This window comes from Somniosus microcephalus, chromosome 5 (genome assembly GCF_052327205.1).
Source record: "Somniosus microcephalus isolate GS21.2 chromosome 5, FLI_Smic_1.0, whole genome shotgun sequence".
In the NCBI taxonomy this organism is placed as follows: Eukaryota; Metazoa; Chordata; class Chondrichthyes; order Squaliformes; family Somniosidae; genus Somniosus; species Somniosus microcephalus.
In genome coordinates, this window is record NC_140991.1 from 64,884,743 (window position 1) to 64,905,684 (window position 20,942).

A 20,942-nucleotide genomic window follows, 5' to 3' on the forward strand; every position below is an offset into this window, starting at 1 on the left:
AAAGAAAGGGTAGCATAATTTCTGACTCACCTTAAAGGAGCATAAGATTGAGATTTCTGGTAAAACTAGGCGGAGCTTGTGCTGTGCAAACTCCAACTTCTTTTTGTGATTCTACTAAAGTCTGACCAGCGGTCCTAAGAGGCTGCCTGAGAAATGGTAAGTAAATTCTTTCTTACTTACCTTAATTTGGAGACAGGAGGAGCAAGAGTGATCTCTAAAGCCTGATAACCAAATATTATTCGACATAGTTATAATTTTGCTCTATTCTCTTTTTTGCAATAGACATGAACGGTGAAAAATGGAAGAAAAAGGTGAAGAAATAGCTATTGTTGGAATAGGATGCAATTATCCTGGAGGTAGGCAAATAAGGATTGGAATAATAAACTGTCATAAACATCATTATACATTAAAGACTATTTAGAGCAGTTTTCCTCTTATTGTGCTGGAGCATAAAGACTGCCTGCGCCCAGCAAATTGAGGAACATCAGCTGAAATTGATCACATGCCCATAATGGGGCCAGCCAATTTTCTGTCCATTTAATTTAATAAGCATGCAGTTCTCCCTGCCCAATTTCCATCTATGTGTGAGCCCTGGTGATCCTTTATGCCCATGTATAATACAAGTAAAATCTACCCCAGTATAACTCAGAGAATCAGACAGAAGTTTTCAATTTATATACTCAATATACTCAATTTATAATTTGTGTATTGAACTTTCACTTTCAGCTGGGGAGGACAGTGTAGGTGCTACAGTTGGCCACAGTTAGTTTTATCGGATCAGTGAATCATAATGACCTGGGACCAGGTTTTTTTCATGAAGTTTAGAAAGTGTACGTAGGGTGGAATGTGGGAGGCCAGCCAGGAGTGCGTTGAAATAGTCAAGTTTAGAGGTAACAAAGGCATGGATGAGTGTTTCAGCAGCGGATGAGCTGAGGCAAGGGCGGAGACGGGCGATGTTACGGAGGTGGAAATAGGCAGTCTTAGTTATGCTGAGGATATGTGGTTGGAAGTTCATTTCAGGGTCAAATAAGACACCAAGGTTGCGAACAGTGTGGTTCAGCCCCAGACAGATGTTAGGGAGAGGGATGGAGCCAGTGGCTAGGGAACGGGGTTTGTAATGGGGACCAAAAACAACGGCTTCGGTCTTCCCAATATTTAATTGGAGAAAATTTCTGCTCATCCAGAACTGGATGTCAAACAAGCAGTCTGATAATTTAGAGACCGTGGAGTGGTTGAGAGAAGTGGTGGTGAGGTAGAGCTGGGTGTCATCAGCGTACATGTGGAAACTGACTGATGAAGGTAGACTGTGTTTTGGTTATCAGTTGTGTTCTGATGCCCATTGCAACAGTTACTCAGAGCCCTTTGAGTGACGGTCATCCTGATTCTCTTCTCCATATACATCTACCTCCAAAGCAACTACATCCACCTCCCCAGGAATGTTCAAGTCCAGCCTTTCTATATGGTGAAAATGTGCAGGGCACAGCAGGCTTCAACCATGCGGGGCACACAAGATGGAGCATATTGCAGAGGCTCTCCTGACCTGCCTAACCAGAGAGCCCCTCTAAAACCCTGATGGTCCTCTCAATGACCTCTGCTTTGGTTCGGGACACTCTTTGTGGGGTTATTATTTATAGAAGTGGGGGTACGCCTTTTTACCCACAAGCCATCCATTGACATGATTTTCTTCTTTGCCGAGGTCAGGGATGGCTACATTTTGAAGTATGAATGCACTGTGGCAACTTGCAACACATTTCACATTAACGTGCAGTACCCTTTGCATTTTGTCACACACAATCTGTACATTCAGGGAGTGGAAGTGTTTCCTGTTGAGGAAGCTGACTGGGTTGACTGTAGGAGCTTGCAAGCAGCACAGGTGTCATTTATTACAACGTAGACCTTGGGAAGCCACCAGCCTCATTAAACTGGATATTCCTATCTCACTGCTGGCTTCCTGTAATGTCAAAATTAATTCATTCCTCAGCTCGCCTGTAAAGTACATCAGTCACCTGAATTACGTTAGGAAACTCATGGTGGAGTGGAAACAACTTCCGTCTCAATTTACTGGTCAGTTAAGTGTGCTGCCCCAATTTTAAGCCTAAGTAACGTTGAAAATGGCGTTGAATTTTGAAGCCAATGTTGGGTTTAGCTGTGATGACCCCCTGATAAACTAGCTGTCAACATTCACTGTCCAGGCACATACATGAGCAATGACCATATGGGCAAGTTGCAGGAGAGCTGTTTGATGCTGTTTTACTGATGATGTATTCAGAATGAATTCTAATACAGGTGGTCTCTGTCTGAATTCCTGTGTTTTATTTATCAGGAGAAGGCATTGATAACTTCTGGAAAGTTCTTCTTGAGGGAAGAAACTGTGTAGTTGATATTCCACCAAATCGGTTCGATACTACATTCTGGCATGACACCGATGAGAACAAAGCTGGAAAAATGATCACAAAACGAGCATGTTTTATCGAAGGGTAATGCTGTATCAAATATTTTATAAATAATAAATTAAATGATCAAAATATTAATGATTATAAATCAATAAAGTGTAATCAGCCAATTGAAATGTTTTATTCTTCATCTTGAGATCTGTTTTAGCTCAGAAGTTAATGTGGAATAAAACAGTTCGACATAATTAAGAGATCAAAGAATTTAACCATAAATGACCATTAACTCAAATCTCTCTGTTCCTGCATCCCCTTTAAAATAGTGCCATTTAGTTTATATTGCCTCTCCTTGTTGTTCCTTACAAAATGCATTACTTCACATTCTCTGTATTAAAATAATTTGTCTCCATAGGGGATGAATTTCTGTGGAGGTCTTCCTTACAGTCTATTTAACTTCAGCAGAAGAACCACAGAAAATCTGGAAAAACACAGTAAATGGCGTTTATGCCATTTTTCCAGAGATTACACAGCCAAAGTTATACTGCATGAGCAGGAGGACACCCCGCCCATTGGAAATTCACCCCCATACAGTTAACACAAACTTCTCATCTTTTTTTATAATTAACAGGTTTAATGAATTTGATCACAAATTGTTCAGCATTAGCCAAACAGAAGCTAACAGTATGGATCCACAGCATAAACTTCTGTTAGAATGCACGTACAAAGCACTTGAAAATGCAGGGATGCCTATGGAAGACATCAGTGGGAGTAAAACAGGTGTTTTCATCGGTGAGTAGACATCTGTTGTTACATAGGAACAAGCCATTCAGCCCCTCAAACGTGTTCCGCCTTTCAACTAGATCATGGCTGATCTGCACCTCAACTGCATTTACCCACCTTTGATTGATATCCCTTGACACCCTTACCTAACAAATATCTCAGTCTTTAAAATTTCAATTCACTCAGCATCCACAGCATTTTGGGGGAGGGAATTCCAGGTGCTTCCTGATTCCATTCCTGAATGGCCTGGCTCTAATTTTAAGATTGCGCCCCCTTGCTCTGGATTTGAACATCAGAGGAAATAGCTTTTCTATATCTACCCCATCGAAGCCTTTTACTATGTTAAACATCTCGATCAGATACCCCCTTAAGCTTCTAAACACAGGGGAATACAAGCCAAGATTATGCAGCCCCACCTCATATTTTAACCCTCTCAGCCCTGGTATAATTCTGGTGAATCTGCACTCCACCCCTCCAAGGGGCAGTGCCCAAAACTGAACGCAGTTTCCAGACGGGGTCTGACCAAGGCTCTGAACAACTGAAACATAACTTCATTCCCTTTGTATTCCATTCCTCTTCAGATAAATGCCAGCATTCCATGAGCCTTTCTGATTACATTTGTACCTGTGGACTAGCTTTTAGCGAAATGTGTACATGGACACCCAAATCTCTTTGATTCTCCACAGTTCCTAGTCTCTTGGCATTAAGGGAATATTCCAATTTGTCTTTCTTGGATCCAAAGTGGTTGACCTCACACTTCTCCACATTGAACTCAATCTGCCACAGTTTTGACCGCTCACTTTATCTGTCTATCTCTCTTAATAACGCCCTGCTTCCAGCTACACCTCCTAACTTAGTGTCATCTGCAAAACTACATATACAACTCTGTATTCCTTCATCCAAGTCATTGATATAGATGATAAATTATTGTGAAATATGTGATGATGTTCTTTTCATTAAATAGCTCTCGTATTTCATAGAGATGATATCACTTTATGGTGGTTCATCAATTTGTGTAGTTAAATGGGGAACGCTTGCCAGTGGAATGACATTACACAAGAAAGATGGCCCCGCATAGCTGAATGGGGAACTAAGCTATTGGAACAAAAGATAAATATACTAATTGGGATTTATTTAAACTAGGAGAAGGTTGATGTAATGATTTGATAGATAAGACTGAATGAAGGACTGCGGTTGATTATGAGGTGCAAGGTGATAACGTTCAGATCAAAAGAGGAATGGAAATATAGCAAAAGGATAGGGGAAGGAAGATTGTAAAGCATCAGCTTAAATGGTTGCTTTATATTGATTGAACTAGGGGCTAACAGCTACCTAATAGATATAATTTATCTATTTTTTAAGAAGGTATTTGATAAAGTTCCACATGTGAGACTTTTAAAGATGGGTAAGGCTCATGAAATTAATGGAAAATTAGCGAGCTTGTCTGAAATCTGGCTTTGCTATAGAAAGCAGAATGTGATGATAAATGCAAAAGGGTTTGTTTGGGGAGTGATGAATAGTGGGGTTTTTGCATGGATTCCTTCAAATTCTTTGCTGTTCAGATTTTATAAATAACTTGAAGTCATTCTTGTAGTATTATCAAATTTGTCATTGATATTTAGCTATGTGACCAACTCACAAAGGAAATCAGCAATAATCATTAAACATAGAAACATAGAAAAATAGGAGCTGGAGTAGGCCATTCGGCCCTTCGAGCCTGCTCCGCCATTCAATATGATCATGGCTGATCCTCTATCTCAATACCATATTCCCACTCTCTCCCCATACCCCTTGATGCCTTTTGTGTCTAGAAATCTATCTATCTCCTTCTTAAATATATTCAGTGACTTGTCTTCCACAGCCTTCTGTGGTAGAGAATTCCACAGGTTCACCACCCTCTGAGTGAAGACATTTCTCCTCACCTCAGTCCTAAATGTCCTACCCCGTATCCTGAGACTGTGACCCCTCGTTCTAGGCACCCCCCCCCAAACCAGGGGAAACATCCTCTCTGCATCCAGTCTGTCTAGCCCTGTCGAAATTTTGTACATTTCAATGAGATCGCCTCTCATTCTTCTAAACTCTATTCGACCCAATCTCTCCTCATACGACAGTCCTGCCATCCCAGGAGTCAGTCTTGTGAACCTTCGCTGCACTCCCTCTGATGTAATAAAATTCACTACGCACTTGGTTCGAGTATAAAGCAAGGCTTTAATCAACTTGTTTCAAAACATGGAGGTCTAGTTATCTTTCACTAGTTCCTGTTTACAAAATGTCCTGGACAAGCCTTGTACGGCACCACCAGCTGGCCGTACAGTGTTATTTCATGAGTCTTTCTTCATGGATCATAAGATTCATAACATTCTTCCTCCCTAAAGATTTGGAAGTCCGATGACTTCCTTTTAACGGATTAGCCGGACCACGAATAGCCGCAGTCTTTTAGCTCTTCGCTTGTGGCTGAAAGGCACGTCTCCCCGGACCGTGCCTGGGTCCCTGGGTCGCTTGATCCGTACTGGTAGGTCGACAGGGCCCGTGTTGCCTTGATCGACCTGAGGAACACTGGGGGGATCGTGACTCCGGGTGCGGGTCCCCACAGGCGCAGAGCTGACTTCATTTTGTTTCATAGCCGGGGATTGACTGGCGTCCTGGCTTCGGGTGGCCATCCCATGGGGAGCGCTTGGCTCCCTGAGTTGATCCGATGGAGTAGCCGGCAGATCTCTTGATGTCCCAGGTAGGGCATCATCTTCAAAGGAGCGCAGAGTGTCGGCATCATTCCCATGGGACCCTCTATTATTTGTGTCCGTGGGACCGGTTGGACAGGGAGCCAGATCTCTGAGCGAAACGGTGGACTCCCTGCCATCAGGGTACCGCACATGCGTGTAAGTGGGATTAACGTCCGTTAACTCCACCTCGTCGATGAGGGGATCGTTTTTGGCAGATCGGACGAATCTTCAGAGCAGCACGGGGCCGGGAGCAGCCAACCATGATGGTAGGGATGTCCCATGTGTGGAGCGACACTGGAACCTGAAGTATCGCTCATGAGGCGTGACGTTGGTGGACGTGGAAAGAAGAGACCTGATGGAATGCAACACGTGTAGGGGGTGGTGTGTTGAGTCAGCTTTGCCCCTGACTGTTTTGAGCGGTTCGAATCGCTCCCACACCCCTGGGTTCTAGACTCCGGACTTAGGCTGCGATACAAAATTGGAGTAGACAACTGGTTTGGTGCAAGAAAACTGTGTTTATTAGAGTCACAATAAAATTACACACTTAGATTACTGGAGTAGTTACAGACATTCAAGAGTACACTTATTTAAGAGTGGGGAACACACGGCACAATGAGGGAAAATCACATTAATAACCCCCCTACCCTTGTCCCACCCCCAATATCTGACTAAATTGTGCTAAAAGGGACCAGGGATTATGCTCACCAATGGGGGTTTCTTGACAGTTCGAATCCTGTCAGTTAAGCCGGTTGCGTTTTTGGGGTTCGCTGTTTGTGTCCTTTGGGGCCTGCTGTCGCCACGTGGTCCCAGTCTTAGAATCTGCGAAGGTTCTTCAGCTGGGTGGAGTCTGCTGATGCGCTCCGGGCGCAGTTGTGGATTTGTCTGGTAAGTGCCCTCTTTCTTTAGTTAGAAATAGGGAATAAAATCTTTGTTGGGTACTTTAGCTTGTAGAGTGGAAAACTTCAGGTTTTGTTCTTCTGGTGGTGGTCTAGTCGTCGAGTTTTGTTGCGGTTGGGGTTCGGTTGGCGGTCTTCGGTGTCGGCTCGGTCGCGGTGGCCTAGATCATTACCTGTGTAGTGGTAATGATCTGAAGGTCTGGTTTACCCGGCCCTCTTGTTACTGTGGTGCTCGTGGTCAGCCTTCGTGTAAGGCTACGGTTGTGGCCTAGTCGTCTTCGGTCGAGCCTTCCCCACCGTGCTCCCTCGCCGTGATGTTCCGTGAACCTTCCGGTTGAATGCCCCTGTGTCCTGTAAGTTTCTGCCTGTGTCGTGATGCATCCTTGGTTACCGGTGGGCCTACAATTATACTGTTTTTGAGTTTGTTATCTGCGCGCCAAATCAGGGTTAGTTCTTTGTCTGATTTTTGGCGGGCTCGTTAAGGTGATTATAGCCGTTCACCTTAACTGGTTTTTGGGTGGTTGTCCCATTGCTAAATGGTTTTTAATGTCTCGGTGTTTGTTATGCATAATGTAAATCGGTGTCTTCCTGGCTTGGTAGCTAGTTCGAACTGTAAGCGATTATATATGCATAGTCTTGATGGACCTTAGGTTTGTGCAAGATTAAGTCATTTCCTGAGTTGATTTGTTTTAAGGGAAGAATGCGTGTTCTGTCTCCTTCAGTTGTCTGGTTTTGAAATAACAAATCAAAGCTGTCTCCCACAGACCCGGGCATGTCAAGTTTTGAGTTTTGAACTTGACATGCTGTGTGCAGGGCCCTGCTTTAACCTTGCAGGTTTTGCCATAAAGTCTAAAAGCCATTGTCCTTCAGGGTACCCTTATTAATAACTTGTCCTTCAGGGTCCCTCATTAATAACTTGTCCTTCAGGGTCCCTTATTGATAACTTGGGAAATGTGGGAATTTTGAGAATCCTACACACGTCAGGGAGCACAGTTTCCCACTGCTGGTCTGGTAGGTTGTGTGACCTCAGTGCAAGACGAACAGCGTTCCAAATGATAGCATTGTATCTCTCAACCTGTCCGTTACCGATGTCATTTTACTTGTGGCGATTCCCCGTTGGGAAACATAACTTTTGCGTTCGCTTGACATGAAGGAGAGACCCTGATCAGAGTGGATGAAATTGGCTGTACCGCAAAGGGAAAAGACTTGATCGAGGCATTTGATCACTGTGGAAGTAAGCATATTGGGACAGGCGAAAGCAAAGGGAAAGCGTGAATATTCGTCCACCATAGTAAGTAAGTAGGTGTTTCGCATTGAAGAAGGCAATGGCCTTTAAAGTCAATGCTGAGTCGCTGCATAGGCTGCATAGCGTGTATGAGCGAGCCATCCGATGGACGGAAGAATTGCGGTTTTAATTCCACACAAATTCTACAGGAGGAGCATGTTGTTTTCACATCTTCCGTAGAAAATGGGAGATTTTTAGATTGCACAAAGTGCAGCATACGGGTAACGCCAGGATGGCATAAGTCAGTATGAAGATCCGCAAGAGTCGAAGTTGACATAGAAGAGCAGAATGCCCGCGTGAGGATATCCGGGGCCACATTCTCTTTGCCGGGTCGATAATGTATGGTGTATCCAAAGGCAGCCAATTCCATCCTCCAGAGTTGTATTTTGTTATTCCTGATCTTATTGCGTTTCCAGTTATCCAGCATAAAGGCCACGGAGCGCTGATCGGTTATAAGTGTGAAATGGCGACGAGCGAGAAAATGACTCCATTGACGTACAGCTTCGATGATGGCCGTAGCCTCCTTCTCAACAGGAGGATAATGGAGCTCGCTACCCTGCAAAGTTCTGGACAGAAATGCAATGGGTCGACCACCCTGATTCAAGGTAGCCGAGATCGCCACATTCGATGCATCGCTCTCGACCATGAAAGGGAGATTTTCATCAATGGAGCGAAGCATGGCTTTTTCCAGTTGTCGCTTGAGGAGGTTGAAAGCTGAAATAGCCGTTGCCTATAACGGAAATGACTGCGTGAAGCAGGGGCTGGATCTTGTCAGAGAAGTGGGGTATCCACTTCGCATAATAGGCGAACATGCCGAGTGCCCGACGAAGAGAGCTGAGATTCGTAGGGGAAGGGAGCTCCTGAAGCAGACAAAGTCGCTCCGGGTCTGGTTTGATGACACCATTGCCCACCCAGTAGCCAAGGATGTTGACTGATGGTAGTGATTTCACAGATTTGGACTCATTTAAGGTTAAGTTGCGATGACGGAGAACGTCAAAAAATTTCTGGAGGTTGGCATCATGCTCCTTTTGGTCATGACCAGCAATGGTGATATTATCTAGATATGGAAAAGTGTCCGTTAAGTTCTCCTGTTTGACTAGGCTATCCACTGCCCGTTGAAAGACAGCCACCCCATTGGTGACCCCAAATGGAAGGCAACAAAACAGGTAAAGCCGACCATTGGCATCAAAGGCCGTATACTTTTTGTCAGAGTCCTTTAACTGTACTTAATGGTATGTCCTCTTTAAATCAAAAGTTGAAAATACCTTGTAGTTGGCAAGGTTATTGACCATGTCATCGATGCGTGGTAGTGGGTAGGCATCCAGGTTAATAGTTTGCGAGTAATCGATGCAAAGACATTTCTTGTGTTGCTTCAGAGGATTTTTAACGACGACGACTTGAGTCCACCAGGGAGGTGAACATGGCTCAATGATACCATCAGCTGGAAGGCAAGAGATTTCCGCCTCGATAAAGGATCGATCATCTTGGCTGAAACATCGTGATTTAGTGGCTATGGGCTTACATCGGGGGGAAAGATTGGCAAACAAGGAGGGCTCATCGAGCGAAGCCGCCGAAAGCGCACAAAATGGTACTTTGGAAATAGTAAGCTCCGGCTTTGACCCTCCAAACTTGAAAGTGAGTCTTTTGTGTTGTTTCTGGAAATCCTGTCCCAGGAGCACATCACTGCGTAGGTTTTTGAGCACCCCGAGCCGGGTGGAGAAATAAGTGCAGCCATTGAGAATAAGGTCGACAAGACAAAAGCCGGAAGAACTGCTGGTCAGTGTCGTCAAGGCCATTGCAATTTCCCTGTCCGAGGGGTAAATACGCAGTTTTTTAACTTATTGACAGCCCGCTCACTAATGAAGCTGTCAGAGCTGCATGAGTCGATTAGTGTGCTCAGAATGTGCCCATTTATCAAAACCTTCGTGGCTGTATGGGACAGACTTTGGGGAAAAACAGCTGTGATGGGAGGATGGGCAATTTTACCCTTGACAGCTGTAACCTTAGTAGTGGTTCTTGGGGGAGGAGCAGTTTCATAGATAGCAGCTGCAAAACTAACAGGAGCTCTTGACCGGTATACCTTAGAAAATGGGCCTTTCTTACTAACAGAGGCTCTTGACTGGCATACCTTAGAAAAGTGATCTTTCTTGCTGCAATGATTGCAGGTTGCGTTACGAGCAGGACAAAATTTCCTATAATAGAACGCACCTCCACAGAAGAAACACTTCCTTCCAGATTGCCAAGATGCCGCTATGGCAGGGTCATCATCAGTGAAGGCTTCTAGGGTAGGGTTGTCATCCACTAGGTTAGAGTCATCATCAGTGAGGGCTTCCGCCTGAGACCTATCGAAGGAGTCATTAAAAGTGATAGCAGCAGCCCGTGCACGAGGTAAAAGATAGGTGTCTACATTCCACTTTGCTAAGTCCAGGGAACACATCTGGTCATAGGCAGCCTGTAACTCGAGTGTTTTATTCTCCAACAGACACTGGCGTATGAAGTGAGACGTAATTCCATTAATAAAGGAATCGGAATTAGTTCCTTCTGGTACTGCTCAGCTGTGACAGCTTTAAGGTTACAATCCTTGCTGAGCCTGCGAAGCTTTTGAAGGAATTCATCAAGTGATTCCCCAGGTTGTTGTCGAGTTGTGGACAATAGATGCCGAGCAAAAATGTTGTTTGGGGCCTTAACATATAGACACTGTAACATTAGGATAGTGGAGTCATAGTCTACACAGTCTTCGATATAGTCAAACACATGAGGAGATACATAATTTGCAAATATCTCTAATTTATCAGGAACATTCTCATCACACACCCTGAGGAAGTTGCTGAAGGTATGATACCAGTGTTTCCATACCTTAGCAGTTGTAGGTGAATTTGGGTCCAGGTCAAGATGGGCAGGTCTGAGTAGTTTGTCCATAATGGATTGATTTCTACGCCGGAGTTCCCTTCTGCAGTTGAAGTCATAGCTGGCTGTTCCCGAAATCACTCAGAGCATGGAGTCAATATCAATTTGATTAAATTGACGTAATAAAACTCACTACGCACTTGGTTCGAGTATAAAGCAAGGCTTTAATCAACTTGTTTCAAAACATGGAGATCTAGTTATCTTTCACTAGTTCCTGTTTACAAACTGTCCTGGGCAAGCTGGGCCCACGCCCGAATATTTATACTCCTTGGATGGCGCCACCAGCTGGTCGTCCAGTGTTATTTCATGAGTCTTTCTTCATGGATCATAAGATTAATAACACCCTCTATGGCAAGTATATCCTTTCTTAGGTAATGTCACCAAAACTGCACATAATACTCCAGGTGTTGTCTCACCAAGGCACTGCATAACTGTAGCAAGACATCCTTGCTCCTGTACTCAAATCCTCTTGCAATGAAGGCCAACATACCATTTGACTTCCTAACTGCTTGCTGCACCTGCATGTTTGATTTCAGTGACTGGTGTACAAGGACACCCAGGTCCCTTTATATATCAACATTTCTCAATCTATCACCATTTAAATAATACTCTGCCTTTCTGTTTTTCCTACCGAAGTGGATAACTTCACATTTATCCACGTTATACTGCATCTGCCATGTATTTGCCCACTCACTCAACTTGTCTAAATTGCCTTGAAACCTGTTTGCATCCTCCTCACAACTCACAATCCCACCTAGTTTTGTGGCGTCAGCAGACCTGGAATTATTACATTTGGTTCCCTCATCCAAATCATTGATAAACATTGCGAATAGCTGGGGCCCAAGCACTGATCCCTGTGGTACCCACCTAGTCACCGCCTGCCACCCCAAAAAAGACCCATTTATTCCCACTCTCTGTTTCCTGTCTGTTAACCAATTTTCAATCCATGCCAGCATATTACCCCCAATCCCATGTGCTTTAATTTTGCACACTAACCTCTTATGTGGGACTTTATCAAAGGCCTTTGGAAAATCCAAATACACCACATCCACTGGTTCTCCCTTATCTATTCTACCAGTTACATCCACAAAAAACTCCAGTAGGTTTGTCAAACACAATTTCCCTTTCATAAATCCATGTTGACTTTGTCTAATCCCGTTGATATTTTCAAAGTGTCCTGTTATCACATCCTTTATAATAGACTCTAGCATTTTCCCTACTACTGATGTTAGGCTAGCTGGTCTGTAGTTCCTGGTTTTCTCTCTCCCTCCTTTTTTAAATAGTGGGGTTACATTTGCCACCCTCCAATCTGCAGGAACTGTTCCATAATCTATAGAATTTTGGAAGATGACAACCAATGCATCCATTATTTCCATGGCTACCTCTTTTAGTACTCTGGGATGCAGATTATCAGGCCCTGGGGATTTATCGGCTTTCAGTCCCATTAATCTCAACAGCACCATCCCATTACTAATACCAATTCCCCTTAATTCCTCCTTCTCACTAGACACTTGGTTCCCCAGCATTGCTGGGAAGTTATTTGTGTCCTCTTCCGTGAAGACAGAACCAAAGTATTTGTTAATTGCCACGCCATTTCCTTGTTCCCCATTATAAATTCATATAATCAACATATATGGAGCAACTAAACAGATAGGTTAATGAATGGCAAGAGAATTTTGATGTAGATAGATATAAGTTAACTTAATGCCTTTAACATAGAAAAAGCACTTCAAGACACTTCATGGAGGTATGGAGGAAACAAGTGGATGGCAAGCTAAAGAAGGCGATTTCAAAAGGATGACCAAAGAGATGGGTTTTAAGGAGTGTCTTAAAAGAAAGAGAGGGGGTTAAGAGCGACTTCCAGAGCATAGGGCATAAGCAACAGAATGCACAACTGCAAAAGGTGGGACAAAGGCGGAAGTACACAGGAGATTGGAATCAGGGAAACAAAGAGCTCAGGATGGGGTTATAGAAATAGAAAGGGGCAAGGCTTTGCAGAGATTTAAACACAAGGTTGAGAATTTTTAATTTGAGATGCTGAGAGACCAGAAGATAAGATAGGTCAGTGAGGACAGGAGCGATGGGCAAGGAGGACTTGGTGGGAGATAGGATATGGACAACCGAGGTTTGGATGAGCTGAAGTTTACAGAAGGTGGAGAATGGGAGACTGGCTTGGAGCATATTGCAATAGTTGAGTCGGGAGGGGACAAAGGGATCGATGAGGGTTTCAGTGACAGATGGACTGAGGAAAGGGTGGTGACGTTTAAGTAAGCGGTCATCATGATAGAGGCAATATGGGTTGGAAGCTCAGCTTGGCGTCGAATGGGATGCTGAGCTTATGAGCAGTCTGGTTCAGCCTGAAACAATGGCCATGGAGGGGGATGGGATCAGTAGCAAGAAAGTAGAGTTTGTGACGGGAACAAAAGACAATTGCTTTAGTCTTCCTAATGTTTAGTTGCAGAAAGTTACAGGTTATCCAAAACTGGATGCTAGACAAACAGTGTGACAATGCAGTGGCAATGGAGGGTCGAACGAGGCGGATGAGAGATAGAGCTAGATGTCACAGCATACATGTGGAAGCTGACCCTGCACCTGTGGAAGATGTTGCCAAGGAGCAGCGGGTAGATAAGGAAGAGGAGATGGCCAAGGATGGATCGTTAGAGGACTCCCAAAATGACAGTGCAGGGATGGGAAGAGAAGCCAATATTAGAGATGATCTCCCTATAATTGATGAAGAAGAGTGGAATTAGCAAGGGCAGTGGCATTAGAGGAGGATTGTGTAGTCAAACATGTTGAAGGCTGCGGAGAAGTTGAGGAGGAGAAGGAGGGATAATTCACCATGGTCACAGACACAGAGAATGTGACTCATGACTTTGGTTGGGGATGTTTCAGTGATGTGAGAGGAACACACACTTGATTGGAGAGATTGAAACATGGAGTTGCAGGAGTGATGGTCATGGTTTTGGGATGCAACAACATATTCAAAGTCCTAGGACAGGAAAAGGAAGTTGAAGATAGGGCAGTAGTTTTCAAGAACAAAGGAGGCGAGGGTGTTTTTCTTGAGAAGTGAGGTTTGAAAGGAAGATGGGCATTGTTGGTGGAGAGGGCACCATTTGTAATATCAGAGGGCCAGGAAGGGAAGTTGGGTGGTCAACAGCTTAATGGGAATGGAATCAAGAGAGCTGAAGGTAAGTCTCATGGATGAGATGAGCTAAGGCAAAGCAAGGGGAGGTGATGGGCGAGAAGCTAGAGAGTGATGAGGATTCAGAGCTGGGGGTGGGGGGAGACCTTGGGAGGTTTGGTTTGGTGGGCAAGGGGAAGGGAGGGGACACAGCAGAGTTAGCTGAATGGATGGTTTCTATCTTGGTGACAAAGAAGTCCATGCGATACTTGCATCTATTAGAGATGAGGATGGAGCTTGATGTGGTCCAGTCAGATGTGGCGAAGAATGGCTGAGCCAGTTGTGAACCAAATAGTTTCAAGCTGGTGCCCATTGAACTGGAGGAGTGAGGATGTGTGCTGTACCAGGGCGAATGACTGGAATGGGAGAGCATTTTGCTGGGGACAAGGCATCATAGGTGGAAGTGAGGGAGCGGTTGAGCAAGTCAATGGGCCAGATTTTGCGGTCAATGGCAAATGAATGGTGTTGGCCATTTGATACACTTGCACTTGCCCATAGACTTTTTATTGGCTTTTGCACTGGAAGTTCGCATCAGCCAACCATCGAAAAAGCGCAGCACCCTCTACAGAGCATCTGTGACCTCTGTGAACAGGACAAGCAACTGTGTGTCTCCTTCACCGATCAGATTGAAGAATCATTAATGAGCAGCGCAGTCTGAACCAGGGAGTGTCAGTTAGAATATTTAATTCAATGTCAAATCAGGTACAGAAAAATAAAGAGAAGGAAAGAAAAATTGGATTAAGAAGGAGAGATAAAAGAGACAGAAAGTAAAAGTAAAAAAAGATTTTTTTTTGAAAGCTCCAATAATAACTGAAATCTGAAGGAATGAGACTCCACACCTGTTGTTTGGCAGTAATTAAGACTCATCACACCAGTAAAAGGGTACTTACACTGGAATGGACAAGCCCTAATTTTTTCTATCGAGTTTACTGTGCATATATCGAGTTTACTGTGTATATATCAGGTAAGTACAGAGACTTCACACCATTCCCTGTACTTGAATGGTGAGTCTCTCGCTATTGCGCAGCTTCTGAAGGAATAGGGCATCTCGGAGAGCAACTTCTTGATTTACGCATTTAACTGCGCATGTGCGGTCGCTGGAAGTTGCTCTCTGATTTACCCGTTAATAACGGTGAGTGCTGTTAGCCTCACCATTATTTTTACTGCAAAATCTGGCTCGTTAGCTGCAAAGATCTCATAATGAATGGAGGCTGATAGGAATTTGAAAATGCAATTGTAAGTGACTTGGGAGACAGTTTTTTCCAGGGGTAGACACAGAATGAACAGGAGTTGGAAAGGGGTAGGGGCACGTGGGTGGTAAGGGATACGAGAAAGTGGTTGGAGTCGGTTTTGTCAGTGATCAAGAACAAATGTACCAGAACTCATTTAATTTCCTGAAGGAATGTTCTATTTTCCACACAGCTTTAATGCTTTGCTCAACATGTGTAAACACCGATGTACTTCGTACCAATATATGACACTTTATCCTTGGCTTTTTTTTTAGGACTCATGAATCATGACTATGAAGGGATTTTAAATAGTGCTGCCAACAAAATCACCCATTACAATGGGACAGGGACATCAATGAGTATAGCGGCCAATAGGATTTCTTTCACTTTCAACCTTACTGGACCATCATTGGCTATCGACACAGCATGCTCGTCATCTCTTGTTGCTCTGCACTATGCTTCTCACGCCATCAAACAAGGTACAGGGAATCATTTCACTTTTTAATAAGAATATATACTTGTTACTTGTTATTAACAAATTAAATTAAACGTGTTTGGATATTAATCTTCATGTGAAAGTATAGCTCAATATAATAAGCTTAAACATAGATCTGGTATAAGTTATAGATAATTATATTAGCACCTAGAAAATGCATTTGACTTATTCGGCCAATATATGTTACTGCACCAAGGAAGGTTGGTGCGCTAGTATTGTTTCAGTAATCCTAATTTCATACATAATGTCCACCCATGTTAACCAACTGCCCAACAAAAAAACATTGGTGTAGATCTTGACTTTGTGCAATAGTGTAAAAGATGATAGCGAGTCGGCAGCCCGTTTCACATCTCACCCGACTTTTGCTTCCATTGACTTCATGGTTTTACACAATGTCAAGATCTACCCCATTATAACTAATGAAGTCACTTAGTGAGCAATTAGTGTTTACATTCAAGGTTCACATGGGTCTAGGTTATGGGTTGGTCTATATATGGGCCAATGTAGCTCCATTCACTTTCATTAAGGCTGATGCTTTAAATCAGCTTGAGATAGCTGACCCTGGAAATGTCACTACTGGCTGAGTATGAAGCTGCACCAAGCATTACTGATTTTACACCACCAAGAAACTGGATGCTACTAAAATCAATGGAAACATTTCAGGATGCAAACAGGGCATCCCTATAACTTGTATCAGTGGAGCAGTTCCAGAGAGGAATCATAAAACCTGAAATGGTGGGGATCTTCACAAGGTCAGAAATAATCCACAAAAACAAAGGCGTTTAATGGAATATGGATTAAATAATATTGTATGTATAATTTTTTGAGAGAGTTGGGGAAATACTTTAGACGTAGACAAAAGCAAAATACTGCGGATGCTGGAAATCTGAAATAAAAACAGAAAATGCTGGAAATTCTCAGCAGGTCAGGCAGCATCTGTAGAGAGAGAAACAAAGTTAATGTTTCAGGTTGATGACCCTTCATCAGAACTGGAAAAAGTTGGAGATGTAAAAGGTATTTAAGCAAGTGTAGGGGCAGGGAGAGGGGGAAGGAGAGGAAAGAACAAAAGGGAAGGTCTGTAATAGGGTGGAAGGCAGGAGAGTTTAAGGGACAAAAGGGATGATAGTGCAAAGCAAAAGGAGATGGTAATGGGACAAGTTAAGAAACAAAAGATGAGTCGAGATGAAGTGTAAATGGCAATGGCAGAATCATCAAGAGCTGCCATGTGAAAAAAATAGGGGCAGAGGTTATGGTCTGAAATTGTTGAACTCGATGTTGAGTCCAGAAGGCTGTAAAGTGCCTAATTGAAAGACGAGGTGCTGTTTCTCGAGCTTATGTTGAGCTTCTTTGGAACAGTGTAATTTATACGTAATGTCTTTTTCAGTATTGTGGAAGGGCATTTCAAAGTCAGAGAACTGTGCTGATATTTTTGCAGCTCATTATATATGGGAACTGTAATGATGATGTAATCAATCAAATAATTTGACAGATAGTGTCAAAGAAAGTGTCGTGGTCAATTGTACTGAACCTAAGTAGCAGAATATCCTGGATTTACTATTTTAGGTAATATAAGTAAAAATCAGGAAAAGGAAATAAAGAACAAAGTTGTATTTATGAAGGTCTTTTACATTGTTCCAAAGTGCTTCACAGCTAATGAATTACATTTCACGTGCGCTGCTGTTTTGTAACGAATTTGCTGACAGAAAAGTCCAACAAACTGCAAATTAGATAAGTTTTGATGGTAGTTGAGTGATGAATGGCAGCCATGGCACCAGGAGAACGCCCTGCTTTTCTGTATATAGCGCCTTTCACTACCACTGGATGTCCCAAAGTGCTTTACAGCCAATGAATTACTTCTTGAATTGTAGGAAACCGGGGATAACTCCCCTGCTCTTCTTCAAAATAGTGCCATGGGATTGTTTACGTCCACCTGAGAGAGCAGACAGAGCCTTGGTTTAACATCTCATCTGAACGACAGTACCTCTGACAGTGCAGCACTCCCTCAGTACTGCATTGGAGTGTCAGCCTAGATTTTTGTGCTCAAGTCTCTGGAGTGGGACTTGAATGCAGAACTTTCTGACTCAAAGGCAAGGGTGCTACTGTAAGGGGGGCATCTTTTAACAGGTTTATGGTAATTTACCTGGCCAGCAGCCTTTGCCTCTGAGCTCTGACCAATTCCAACCTTTTACCTGGCTTACGGTAATTCACCTGGTCAGCAGCCTTTTGCTGCTGCACTCTAAACCAATTTACAAACAGCGGTTTCGAATCACTACCCCTCCTTCAGTTCTGAGTGGAGGAACTTATAAATAATGATATTAAAACGGACAAGTGGTTTGGATGAGAGAAAAATCAAGTTTTATTACCTAAATAAACTACAATCAAAAGAATAAACTATGCCACACGAACACAGTAATTACAGTAAAACTATATAACAGGGGGTTGCAGATGGTGAAAACGAGGGATAAAATGGCTCCAATGTTACTTAAACAATCTTAGCAATTACCCTCAAATCACCACCACCTAACTCCTGCTAGGTTGCCTTGCCGAGGAGTCAGAACACCCTGCTCACCTGTGGTCCAGCGAAGTAAAAAGAGAGAGATAGCTTCTCAGCAGCTATGGTGAGCCCCCTGCCGTTCTGCCTTGCAAGGGCTGTGTGCAAAATTCCCACCCAAAGGGTCCAATACACAAGAGAAAGCTGTGATTGGCTAACTCAGAGTGGCTGGACTGGGTTAATGTGTCTTCCGGAGCTCTCCGGGCTGAAACAAAAGGGAAATACAACTGCTCTATTGTTCAGAATGCTAGGTGATTTAAAACCCATTCAGTTCTTAAACGGTCCCCATTCAAGATCCAAAAGTCTCTTCTACAGTTTAGATGTATCCACTCGATATTCAAACAAATGCTAATAGCATTCAATTGCTTTGTAAACAAAGCATTGCCCTGTGGTCATCTGGAACCACTATTGATTGACAGTCTTGAGTGCTTAGCAAACAAAGTTCCTTTGTTCATGCTGGCAGTTTCAAGCACTCGATCTTCGAGTCAACATTGTAAAACGTTTTGTAAACAGGCATCGATTGTACTGCTGCAGGGGGGTGGGGACACCCCTTTGATTGGCAGCTCCATTGAACCTTACTTCCAGACACAGAAAACTGCTTTCCAAGTCCTTTGTCTTCGGCCATGTGGTGCGACAGCCATTTCTATCCCTGGAAATTTAAAAGCACAACGCCCAGGGATTCTTTAATCAAAAAAATTAATCTTCAGAACTGTAAATTATTGCGAATTCTTACAGTCCGCCCTTGGATACTTCCAGCTTGCTTGTAGTATCCTCTTGAAGAAATGAGCAATAATTTCTGACCCCTCACAAACAACCATCCCCTGTATTTACCTAATAGCTATCTGCCACTGATCCCCGTCCCGTCTATTCCCCTTAAATTCAAGAAAAAAAAACCATGGTACGGTAGGCATCTTACAGATACTTCAGTTTACAATAAGGGGTCTCATACCCTTACACGCTTGTAAAATTATGCAATGTAATCCAAATTTACAAACACCTTTTACATTATAACTTATTACAAAATGTTGTAATCTCAGTAACACAATGTAATCAAAATGATCCCAAGCAGGGAGAGGGTCCTACGCCTCTGCTCAACTTGGGGCTGTAACACAAAATACAAAAACACATTAAAGATTTGAAACAACATGCTTAAATAAAACCATGACCATCACGTGCCGATGATGGGTCACGAAATTCGAGTGGGTATTGCTCCTCCCACCCGGGCAGTAAAAGTACCTTCCACCCCCCTATGATTGTCTTAAACTTTAAAACAGGCAGAATGGATTTACAGACCAGCCTGCTCCACCAGCCCCGAGCCGTTCCCTTGTCCTTTTGTGGAGGCGGGGTACCCCTCATGTATAAAATTACCTTGGCACAGACCGAGACCGGGGAGTATGGGATCATGACTCCCAGTCCCTCCCCCTCCCGTCTTCCCTCGACTGGCTGCAGAAAAATGATGGGTGCCTGTGTGGTGGCTCTCCCTGGCCCCACACAAACTTGGATCCCAGATCCGGCCACCCACTCATCCTCCCCAACCACACTTACCCTTTAACCTAGCCCATGGGCCCCGGGTGAGTTCCTCCCTTCCCCGAACGCACTCACGTAACTCTTGGGTCTCCCCCTCCTCTATGCAATCTTTTCCGGGCCATCACCACCCACTCCCGGGGAACGCGTCCCTATCTGACAAGGCGCCCGCGCTTCCCCATCATGACTCCTCAACAGCGAGGTCTCCCGCAAGTGAACTTCGGTCAGGATAGTGCTGGGTTGGGGGCCGTGCCCCACCCAGCTGGGGCCATCTCCTCCCCGTAGGAGGAGTAGGCAAGTTCCTCCGGACACTGTCCTGTTTTTCCCGAAGATCGCTGCGGGGTCTCCTGGATTCGCCCAGTGGCGAGATGATCCCCAACATTCCATATCCGTATCTTCATTCGATGCCCAGCTCGGGCTGGGTGAACATGACTGCTTCATTTTCCAATCTCCTGCAAAAACTTAAAAGGGCATGCAGCCAGGTCTCACTGACCTGCTGCCTTAGGTGGAGACATGGTCGGGTCCCTCGACCTCGGACCAAAAATACAAACATTTGGCACACATGTAAACTTAAATTTCTTTAAACTTAAACTTGAAACTAGTTATGTCAACAAACTTAAAATACACCTTAAAAGCATGCTATATTCACACCAAAGCTATAATACAAATGCCACCCGTCTCCGGACGGCCAGGCTAATCTCTGGCACTGTCGCAGATTGCTGCTGGCTGCAGCGAAGCTGGACTGCCTCCTGTCTCTGGTCCCCCGCAGCTTATGGCTGTTGAGTGGGGACCCCTGCCCTTTGGCTTCTCCCTGGTTTGGGAGATCTCCTTACTCCACTGTAAGGTGGGTGACCATGCTTTCTTAGGCTGGGGCACCCACTGAGACCTTCTGAGGGGTGTCTCTATGGGGGAAACATTGGCTGGCGGACCCCGTGCTTGGGTCACAGCCCCAGCTGGCTGGGAACCTTCTCCCCCATGTTTAA

General features: G+C 44.1%; 1 protein-coding gene across 1 annotated transcript in view; it reads left to right on the forward strand.

Annotated features, from left to right (window-relative positions):
• The first annotated feature begins 281 nt into the window (after positions 1-281).
• The window catches only part of LOC147117078 (uncharacterized), a 39,600-nt gene continuing 18,939 nt past the window's right edge, over positions 282-20,942 (forward strand). The window contains exons 1-4 of the mRNA XM_085987697.1: positions 282-356; positions 2,324-2,477; positions 3,019-3,179; positions 15,664-15,867. Of these exons, the coding sequence (XP_085843823.1) occupies positions 299-356; positions 2,324-2,477; positions 3,019-3,179; positions 15,664-15,867 (577 nt within the window). The 5' untranslated portion in view covers positions 282-298. The remainder of the gene's footprint in view (positions 357-2,323; positions 2,478-3,018; positions 3,180-15,663; positions 15,868-20,942) is intronic.